This window comes from Humulus lupulus, chromosome X (genome assembly GCF_963169125.1).
Source record: "Humulus lupulus chromosome X, drHumLupu1.1, whole genome shotgun sequence".
NCBI lineage: Eukaryota > Viridiplantae > Streptophyta > Magnoliopsida > Rosales > Cannabaceae > Humulus > Humulus lupulus.
In genome coordinates, this window is record NC_084802.1 from 19,226,454 (window position 1) to 19,237,610 (window position 11,157).

Consider the following 11,157-nt stretch of genomic DNA (forward strand, 5'->3'; position numbering starts at 1 on the left):
CTGGGAAGGGCCATATCAGGTCATCGAGGTCATTAAAGAGGGAACTTATAAATTAGCTCGGCTTGATGGAGGGGCAGTCCAACAGACTTGGAACGCCATCCATTTGAAGAGATATTATCAATGATTCCCTTGTAAGGCCAAAATGGTCATTTTTTATGTATTGCGCAATGAGAATTAACTTTTTCGTTTATGATTGTACATATTTACGAGTGTAATCTTAAGTAACCACGAAAGACCCTTTCCCAGTTACTTGGGGGGCATATGGTGCCTGGATATAACCAGGTCGCCTTAAAAGGCTTAGAAGTTAATTCAAATCGATTGATCATTGTTCTTCTTAAAGAGCACGAGATATTGATGAAAATTAACGCGAACTAAGCTGTACCCTGGATACAACCAGGTCATAAAACTTAGAAGTTAATTTAAATCGATTGATTGTTGCTTTTCTTAAAGAGCACGAAATATTGATAAAAGTTAACACGAACTAAGTTTTCAAATTAAGTTCCTGGATATAACCGGGTCATAAAACTTAGAAGTTGACTTAAATCAATTGATTGTTGCTTTTCTTAAAGAGCACGAGATATTGATAAAAGTTAACACGAACTAAGTTTTCAAATTAAGTTCCTGGATATAAGCGGGTCATAAAACTTAGAAGTTGACTTAAATCGATTGATTGTTGCTTTTCTTAAAGGGCACGAGATATTGATAAAAGTTAACACGAACTAAGTTTTCAAATTAAGTTCCTGGATATAACCGGGTCATAAAACTTAGAAGTTGACTTATATCGATTGATTGTTGCTTTTCTTAAAGAGCACGAGATATTGATAAAAGTTAACACGAACTAAGTTTTCAAATTAAGTTCCTAGATATAACCAGGTCATAAAACTTAGAAGTTGACTTAAATCGATTGATTGTTTCTTTTCTTAAAGAGCACGAGATATTGATAAAAGTTAACACGAACTAAGTTTTCAAATTAAGTCCCTGGATACAACCAGGTCATAAAACTTAGAAGTTGACTTAAATCGATTGATTGTTGCTTTTCTTAAAGAGCATGAGATATTGATAAAAGTTAACACGAACTAAGTTTTCAAATTAAGTTCCTGGATATAACCAGGTCATAAAACTTGGAAGTTAATTTAAATCGATTGATTGTTGCTCTTCCTAAAGAGCACGAGATATTGATAAAAATTAACGGGAACTAAGTTTTTTCAAAATGGTAACTAAAGTGCACAAAGACAAGGAAATAAGTCAATTAAAAATAAATTTGATAATTGGATTGTCTCGAGGTGGAAACACCTCATGCAAAAGTTACACAAAAAAATATAATAAGAATAAAAGAGTGGGAGCAAAAAGGAAGGCCCTAAGCTCCGCCAGGCTGCCCCATGGAGGTCGCTGTTTGGCCCTCCTGCTCAGCTGCGCCGAAGACTTCCCCAGCCTCGGAAGGTGCTTCTTTCTCGAGGCGAGCTTTAAACCCTTCCAGCAAGGGATCCCAGACGTCCGCTGCCAAGAAGGAGAAGTCGCCGTCCGGGTTGTAGGCCCAGCAGTTATAGAGCATGTCCTCCAGGGCAGTGCTGGAGGCCGCCTGCTCGGCTTCCAGGGCAGTTTTGGCCCCAGCCTTCGTATTATCTAGCTCCGCCCGCGCAGCAGTGAGGGCGACCTTGGCCTCCTCGGACCCATCCTTCGCGACGTCTGGCTCCGCTCGCGCGGCGGCAAGGGCAGCCTTGGTTGCCTCGACCTCTTGAAGCTTGGGATGGGCTTCTTCCAGCTTGGCCTGCGTAGCCGCCAGGGCGTCCTTAACCACCTGATGCTCGCCCCTCATATCTTCGAGCTGGGCCTTGGTCCTGGCTATGCTCCGATGAAGGGCAATGACGCTCTGCGAAAACAGAGAGGCAACTGCCTTAGAAAGAAAAAAGAGAAGAGAGAAAGGAAAAACAGGGTAAGGCATGATAGTCCAGAAACCATAAAGGTTGAGGTCAGCTTACCGTTAGGGTCATGCCCAGTGAAGATTCCAGCACACCCACCGGGCTCCTTGTTTCGATGGCCCTGAGCTCCTTCTCGTTGAATTTGTAGATGTGGCTGACGGCGTAGTTCGTCGTCTCATACACCATCCCCTGAAAGGCCTCTGGAATCTTCTCCAGGTCCTGGGGGTCAACCGGGATGCGCACCTCGGGGGTTGAAATTGTCGAAGTCCTGAGCTCCGCCCCTGTGTCTCGGACGAAGGCCAGAACTCGTGGAGGGGGTGGGGGCATGCTGCTCCCCCCTGCAGCAGGAGGAACAGTTCCCATGACCTAAGAGGCTGGGGGCTGCTCTTTCTCCTTGGCAGGAGACTTGGTTGGGGTCCTGGCGGCTTTCTTCGCCATCCGGAGCTTCTTCATTTTGGGCGCAAAGGCCCCAGCTGGGGAGTTCCCCCAAATGAGCGCAGCCCACAGAATTTTACCCCCGGACTGAGACATCTCTTCTGTCAAAACAAAGATATGGTTAGCACACAAGTCAGCATTCATGCAAAAACAAAAGCAAAGGAAAGAAAAGAAAAAATGAAAAATTCAAGTATATATATGTACTAAAGGGGAATCCTACACCCCGAGCTAGAGGAAGAGTCTACGGTTACAACCATCGGCCCCGGAGCTTCTTCGGGGGAATCTAAGACAATCACTTCTCGAGCTGGCGCGGGTTCTGGATTCGAGGCCGGCTCAGGACTAGACTCTTCTACATATTGCCTAAGTCCTGGAGCTACAGTACCCTCTCGGAGTGAGGGCCATGACTGAAGGTTAGTCCCATACTCCTCGAATAGGACCGACCTAAAAGCTAGGGTGTTGTCTACAACTATGGTCCCCTTAGGGCGGCTACTTTCGTAATCCAGCACAAGCTGGTCGACGCAGTGGAGTAGGGTTTCATCTAAGTCTGGGTCACTTCGGTGGCGTTTGACGATCTGTTTAGGATTGTACCTAGCTAGCCGGGGGTCGGCAGTGGCCATATCTAAGCTCCTAAACATGTATGGGTTACCTTGGCCAGAAGAACCCTCGGCTGCTTCGAACCGGATCCTCTCCTCGTCCGTTCTTTGGGTGACCTCCAACGTCCGCTTCTTCGTCCTCACGAGGGGCACCTCGTCCTCCTCATCTTCATCCCCCGCGACCTCCTCCACAATGATAGGCCTGGTTTCACGAGCTGGGGGAAGCGCCCGAAGCCTCCTTAGGTTCAGAGTCTGACCTGGGAAGATCAGCTTATAGGCCACCATCGTCTCGTCTGTCACGAGCTGACGATAGTCCTTTTCACTGGGGGGCAAGCCCGCCAGTGTCTCGTTCTGGTTCCCGAGGACCACAGACTTCTCTGTCCTCGCGAAGATAGCTGCAGAATTAATCTAAGTCAGAAAGGGATACAGGAGGAGCTAAATGGTACTTAACTTACGAGCTAAGATTGAAAGGCACTTACGAGGACGGTTTGAAGTAGTGCAGCTTGCAGTTTCAGAACCCCGTCGACATAAAGAATTGATCTTTAAAGTCATTGGGGTGGCTGGGCAGCTCGATGACCGCGGCCGTGTTGGGGAACCGGGTTATGTAATAAAACCCGTCACCGCGCCCTCGCTGCTCTGGGCTGGCCTTGAGGCAGAAGAAATAAAGAATGTCCGCAGGAGTGGGGACCTCCCATTCCTGTCTCAAGAACAAGTATCTTAACCCCGCCAACAAACGATAGGAGTTGGGGGGGAGCTGGAATGGGGCCAACCTCACGTAATTGAGGAAATCAGCGAAGTACTGATCCAACGGGAGGAAGGCCCCCGCCTTGAAGTGTTCGTCGCTCCAAGCCGAGAACGCCTCATCAAGCGGCGCGCAGCTCCGCTCGCCTTCTGCAGGAGGTCGGGCAATCATGGATCCTTTGCCTAGCTCGATGTTGTGGGAGAGGAATATTCTATTTACCCTTACCTGGTCAGTAATCTTTGAGACGATCCTCTCCACCCCAAAGAACGCATCGGGAGCCACCTCGGGCTCCTGTTTCACTGCTGGCTCGAAGTTGGGGATAGGGGATTCGGCCATCACCTTCTTTCCTTTGTCTTGGCGGGAGGACGAGCTGCCTACAGGCTTCTTGGGAGCATTCTTCTTGGGTCCCATCTGGTCGCCTAGCGAACAAAAAGAAGAAATTTTAGAAGAAGGCATCTTAAAAATGGAGAACAATCTATTTCCTTGACACGAGCTGAGGTAAGCCCAGCCCGTGGAGAGTGAGACCACGCGGTTCTATGAACACGCGCCTGTGCTCCCAACAGATCCCCGATTACTCGGAATTCATGTGTCAGGAGGATCAGGATAGAATTTTCCTTGGAAGGAAAGTTTCACTAGGCAAGGAAGGAAAAACCGCCTGTGAAGCGTGTCCCCTAAGCTACCCGGTTTTGCAGCCAAAATACTGAATACTTTAAACCAGCATACCAAAAATCCTACCCATAAATTTTCCCCAGAAAATGCATCCAATAAACCATGCTCCTAAACGGTTTTCTACTACAAACAATACCCTAACCTAAAAGGCTTTCACCCTTCATGCCCACAAAAAACCAGCAAACCCTTGCATGTGGCTACAGTAAAATATTTACCTAAGCTACAGTGAAAAATAATTTCAAAACATGCACGGTCAGAAGACTTAATGAATATTCTGGTTGAGAAGAGGATGAAGGAATCTCCTGGGTTGGGGCTTCGTCGGAGTGGGTGATTCCAAAGCTTCGAAGGAGCCCTTGCGCCTGAGTTTCTGGAACGCCGAAGATGGTAACCGGAAAGAGAAAAAAAGGGGGATTTTTGAGAGCAAGAAGAAGAGGAAAATTTTTGAAAAATTTCAAATGAACGGGTGGCCCATGCGTAAGGTGGCCATCCCTTTTATATACGTGAAGGGCCACGTGAGGAGGACCGTTGGATTGCCCTGATGTGGGATCCAAGGCCCTCCACTCGAAAGACGAAACAACGGCTGAGTATAGGCTAGGCCATTAAATGCGATTCTCGGAAGACGTACCGTCACCAACCACGATGTTCCACGTATTCGGCGCCTGCGTAGAATGTGGAATATGAGGAGTTCATGGGGAAGCCTAAAAGCCCCTACTGTGGCCCTATGCGACGTCGTATACCACGAGAAGGGCCTTTCGTGGTAGATGTACGCCCTGATTTTCCCACGGGCTGATTAACGAGCTGAGATACGGTCTAATCATGACTACCACGTGGACATCCCCAAGACCGGAGCTGTCGTAGGAAGGCCCTACCTCCTCAGCTTGAGGTAGCCTAAGGGTTCCCCAAGAATAGACGGAGTTTGGACTCTGAAGACCACGGGTCGAAGGAAACATCCAGCTCGTGGTATGAGTTAGAGTTGGAGGCTGTGACCCTTTATAAATTCAACCACGCAAGGTAAACGTGCATATATCAGACATCACGTGTCTGATATATCCCTGACTTCTCGGACACGCAGCATGAATGTGCGTATTCAGACACCCACGACTGGGTTGGGCCGTGCGACCCATTATCCTCTTACCTATTGATTTGACCACACTTATGTGTCACGTTTAGGAATTAATCATGAATGTCACAGAGTTGACATGATAGGTAAGAAGGTCACGGGATGACCTTCTTACCAACTCCCAGGTGCCTTCTCCTATAAATATGGAGACCTTGGGAGTTACAAAGGGTTAGATTCTATTATGTAAAAAATACCCTGTAAAAGAATACCCAGTATATAGCAATAATATTGACTGGTGGAGTAGAAGGATTTTAACCTTTAAACCACCTAAAAAAACATATTTTGTGTCACCATCTCATTTCCAAGATCATTCATCTATTTCGGTTCAACATAAGCATTAATCCCTTCTTCTTTCTTTTCTTAGTTACCTGTTGGCGAAGAACCACGTCAACATATATCATAGTTATTTATAACATCTTGCAAGTTTTTAGGAAATTCAAGATAATTTCGAATGCCGAAAACAAAGTTTCAAATATATTATTTCACCCACCTATAAAAAAAAAACAGGCACACGTGCAACATGCTATTTGAATCCAGATTTTGGCACCCTAAATTATTGACAAATTCCACTGACGACATTGTCCACTCTACACCAACAACAATTGTCCTTGGTATAGGCTATACCGAGGACATATATACTATCCTCAATAGAGGTTGACATCTACCGACAAGGCTGTATCGAGCACTTTCTACCGACCACATGTTCTCGATATAGCCTCTACTGAGAACATTTGAGCTTCTGCCGATGACTTTTGTTCTCGGTATAGCCCTAGTTTTTTTTAGTGTATAGATATTAGGGAGTGGCTATGGTAGATCCCCTAAAAAGAACCTACCGTGGGTCTTGTTTTTTTTTTTGGCTCAAGGGTAATTTGTAAGCCCAATTTTTTTATATGAATTGTATATTATAGTTATATAGAACATCTTGAAAGTTTTTAGGAAATTCAAGATAATTTCGAATGCCGAAAACAAAGTTTCAAATATATTATTTCACCTGCACATAAAAAAAAAAAAACTCACACGTGCAACATGCTATTTGAATCTGGATTTCGGCACCCTAAATAATTGACAAATTCCACCGACGATATTGTCCACTCTACACTGACAACAGTTGTCCTTGGTATAGGCTATACCGAGGACATATATAATTTCCTCGGTAGAAGTTGACGTCTACCGATGAGGTTGTACTGAGCACTTTTTACCGACCACATGTTCTAGGTATAGCTCTACTGAGAACATCTGAGTTTTAGCCGACGACTTTTGTTCTCGATATAGCAATAGTTTTTTTTAGTGTATAGATATTAGGGAGTGGTTGTGGTAGGTCCCCTAAAAAGAACCTACCGTGGGTCTTGTTTTTGTTTTTGGCTCAAGGGTAATTTGTAACCCCAAATTTTTTATATGATTGTGTACATTATAGTTATTTGGAACATCTTGCAAATTTTTCAGGAAATTCAAGATAATTTTGAATGCCAAAAATAAAGTTTCAAATTACCTATTTCACAGGCACATAGAAAAAGCAGACATGTGTAACATGCTATTTGAATCCAAATTTTAACACCCTAAATTATTCATAATTTTTTGAAAACTCGCAAGATGTCATAAATAACTACAATATACATAGTTATATATATATATAAATTGGATTTACAACTTATCAATGTGTTAAAAACAACAAAAGTACCATAGCCGCTCCCAAAGTAAAAATGAGTTAAACAATATTACAAGCCAATTTTTGTAAGTATGGTTAAAAGTTGAATGTTTTTGTACTTAATAAAAAGTTAGAAGGAATGAAAAATAAAACTTTAAAGAAGTATGGGTGATCGGTAGAAGAGGGAAAAAAATAATGATACTTTTGTATAATTTGGTCTTTCCAAAACAACTATGTTAGAGTCTTTTAGTTTTGAGTGTTGCTATTTGGCATCTTAAGGTACCCAACATCACATGAGGTGGCACCGTATGCTTGGTTAGAGATATCGCATAATACTTGTTAAATTCAAATAAGTGGGACCTGATATTGGATTGCACCAATAACGATATGCTACCTACTTGTAGTGTTGGGCACTAGTGGTGGCCCTTAGCAATTCTCTTTAGTTTTAGATGTACACAACAATAGAATTTCCATTCTAAGAACATTAATAAATACAAGAACCAATCAATTCACAACATATTACCACAAATATTATTATCAAAAACCCTTACAACCATATTTATTACACAACTAAACGATGAAAAAGCTTACAAATATTAAGAGCTCACATAAATTGAAGAAACGATTATGTAACATAACTACCAACAACAAACATTCTTCTACATGGTTCGACATACTAAGGGAGAAAAAATCATATGATTCCTTCTACACAAGAACCTCCTTGTTAAAAATCCAACTAAATTTGACACTAAGCGGCCCCATCTTCCGAGCTCGCTCATCCGCTCCCTCTTGCATCTTCCTAATCCTTGTCGCAAAGCCACAAACATAGTCTTGCGCCCACCGAGCCTCAGCGTTCAACCCTTCCATCTTCTCCAATTTCCACCTTCTGGTTAAGAACTCCAAGATGTCGGCGTAGTCATCAGCTGTATAGACGCCGAGCCTCTGAGCCACAGCCGAAAAGTGGTGGAATAGCTTGGGGTCGCAACCATCATACATAAGGAAGGCCAGCATTGTGATCTTCCTCCTCATCATTTCCTCGATTGCAAGCATGGCATTATTTGGGTCAACTTCTAAGAGCTTCTCCGTCACTTTTACGTATGCAATCTCGTGACGCTTTTCATCGGCTGCAATAGTGCCGCACATACGCGCCAAGAGTGGATCTCCGCTATTTTTCGCTAAACGGGCAGTATTGCCGTGCGACACAAACGTCGCTCGCTCTTGAAATGATGCGTATACATGACCCAAGTATGGACTGCTGTTGAACCCTGCGTCCTGTTCAAGAAAGGGCATTCAAACACTAGAAACGACAACGAAAACCAAGCTTGTTCACTCAACCATTGCGATATAAACAGAAACTCTAATATGAATAAACCAACTATGCGTACTCACCATGCCCGCTCCAATCAAGTATTGGATGGTCCGTTCCACCATGACCATATCGACCTTTCCGGATAAGTACATGTTGGAAAAAGTTGCTGCAAAAATAAAAAGGAACGAAATTACCGAATGATTATCTGGGTTAAGTTGCGGACTAGGTCGCTCTCTTTAAGACGTTCGCGGCACTGCCCAGAATTCGTGCAAGCAGACTATCAGCCCCGTCGTCCCCAGGATGAAACAGCCCAGTCTAAGCTGTGATCGGACCTCCACTGCACTGTAGAGAATTGTCGTATACCACACCCTGAAGATACTACTGCTCGAATTTTTTAATCGCAAAAGAGAGTTAATTTTTTCGGAAAAGAGATATGTCGTTCTGAAAAGTAATCGCACTTTTTAAAGAAAAAATTGGATCTTAATTAACGGGAATAAAGACGTTTTATTAAAACGTGGGAGAGGCATGGCAGTTGAAATCCTGAAAAATCTGAAGAGATTAAGTCTTCAGTTTACCAATTATTAACCACGTTTTTATTAAATAAAAAATATTTAATAAATGAATTTTTAGAAAAAATAATAAGGTGCACACCACACCAACCAGCCAGCTCAGCTCGGTCGGACAGATGGCGGCGGCGCGCGCGCGTGTGTGGTGGTCAGGTGAGCCTTTGTGTGACTCCTCCCTCTCTCACAAAAGTGGGTACCCCTTGGGGCACAACCCCAAGGCTGAAGTCCACACTCTATATACCCTTACAAGAGAGTATTCTAAACCAATGTGGGACTCTTCCTCTAGGGAGTCATTAAAGCACATTTTCTATTTTATAATAATTCATACTCATATATATTATAAGTTCCAACAGTACAGTTACGTTCGGAGCAAGCAGGGTCGGCCCTAGGCATAGGCGGGCTAGGCCCGTGCCTAGGGCCCACCCCTACTCAGGGCCTATTTTATTTAAAATTAGTTTAATTTTATATTACTAAATATTAGTTTAATTTTATTTAAAATTACATAAAAAAATTACATATACAAAAGGGCCCATTTTTTTCAAATTTATTAAAACTGTCTTAGGCCCACTTTTTTTCAGGGCCGTCCCTGAGCAAGTCACCGTGGCGATTCTCCTCGGCGGTCCAACCGCGGGACCATCGAGCCCATGGGCTTGAGCTAACCCCAGTGTTATCCTTCATGCCGTCCAAGGAGTTCATCGCGGTCTGGTACGTAGGCAATGCTTCCTCCGTGATCATATCCCCGACCAGCACAACAAAGTACTCATCTAGAAGCTCAGTCGCACGAGCTTGCATTGCACGGACCTCATCGAAGAACTCTTCGTCGGACTTGGTTGGGTCCGGTAAGAAATCTTGGGGCTGCCAGGACTGGTCCACCGGCTTTAGCAGTGGGAGAATGGATTGGGTGGCCCAGCTCTCTAGTGACTTGAACACCTTTGCTTTGTCGGGCGACATGGGTGGCTGGAGCTTTAGTGGCCGCGGTGAGCAGGCTACGGCGGAGACTCGGAATCTTACTGGGGGCTTTGGTGGGCTCAGTAGGAGAGGTTTTGGGCTTTGGTGGTCATGCAAAGCCCATGGAATTATACTTCTTGCGTAAGAAGAGACCTGCATGGCTATGAGTTTGTGGAAAGAAATGGATATTTTTGTGCACTACGTGAAGAAGTGGTTTTGTTGTGATTTTTATAGAGAGGAAGAACAGATTCGACCTTGGTTTTTTAATGTAATTACGAATAATGCCATTTTCTTATTAGACTGTGGTGGGTTGCGTTTTTAAGTCTACTTTCTTAAAGGTAATAAATAAAAATAATGGTAAGTGGTGAAACCCACCACGTGATATTTAATCTCGCAACCAACCATATGCTATTAATCAATTGATATCTATTTATTTCTATAAATAGATGATAATTGTAGCGCATTTTTTTTTCCTTTTTTAGTTCGAAAATAGTACGTTCATAAAATACCATGCATATAATATATGAGCAGAAAGCAGCATATAATATATGAGCAGAAAGCAGAGTAAAATTCAATTACGAACACTTATTACACTTGAATATCAAGAGTAGTTCAATTTTTCATCGAGCTTTCTACATATATGTGTAATAAGACAGATAATCTCATTAAGTAGAGTGAAGAAGAATTTTGTCTAATCGGTGTATACTTGATCGATGGGAAAGAAGAAAATCCGGTCGATGCAACGAACACAAGTGCATTAATTATGTGATATTTTATTTTATTAAATATTTAAAAGAAAGATGTTAGTCTCCTAAAATTAGAAGAATTAGTTTTATATTTCTTATCTAACAAAGAGCTTAGATAGCTTTCATATAAGTAGTGATAGAGATAAAAAAAAAAAAAAAAAGACAAGTAGTAGCTTTCAATTCTACTGTTCTTCTACCTTTATGGGTTTATGCCTCTTTAGACCATGTATTTTGGCTCATTACCTGTTAGGACCATGTGTTTTGATAAATTACTTTTTAGACCCTGTATTTTCTAAAATAGTTCAAATAGACCCCTAAACCCGATTTTGATCAAAGTTTTTTTAACTAAAATCACAAATAATTCATCAAACTAACAACTCAGAATAAAAAATACAATTATTCTGCCTAAGAACTGTGTTGTTATATTCAATTTTTTGTTCATCAAAATCAAGTTTATGAGCATAT

The 11,157-nt window shown here is 42.8% G+C and overlaps 1 protein-coding gene across 1 annotated transcript; it reads right to left on the minus strand.

Annotated features, from left to right (window-relative positions):
- Positions 1-7,676: 7,676 nt before the first annotated feature.
- Positions 7,677-10,029, minus strand: LOC133804033 (stearoyl-[acyl-carrier-protein] 9-desaturase 6, chloroplastic-like). The gene is made up of 3 exons (XM_062242180.1): positions 9,585-10,029; positions 8,513-8,591; positions 7,677-8,395 (listed from the first exon to the last, which is right to left on the minus strand). The coding sequence occupies exons 1-3, from the start codon at positions 9,947-9,949 to the stop codon at positions 7,829-7,831; spliced, it is 1,011 nt and encodes a 336-aa protein (XP_062098164.1). The 5' UTR covers positions 9,950-10,029; the 3' UTR covers positions 7,677-7,828.
- Between the last annotated feature and the right edge of the window lie 1,128 nt (positions 10,030-11,157).

Bases quoted from the DNA above. Each gene is read 5' to 3' on its own strand.
- LOC133804033 (XM_062242180.1), bottom strand. From the start codon at position 9,949: ATGTCGCCCGACAAAGCAAAGGTGTTCAAGTCACTAGAGAGCTGGGCC. The intron at 8,592-9,584 runs GGACGGCCCTGA...TGCAGCAACTTT, and splicing joins CGCCACGGTGACTTGCTCAG to TTCCAACATGTACTTATCCG. The intron at 8,396-8,512 runs GTGAGTACGCAT...TTTCTTGAACAG, and splicing joins ACTTGATTGGAGCGGGCATG to GACGCAGGGTTCAACAGCAG.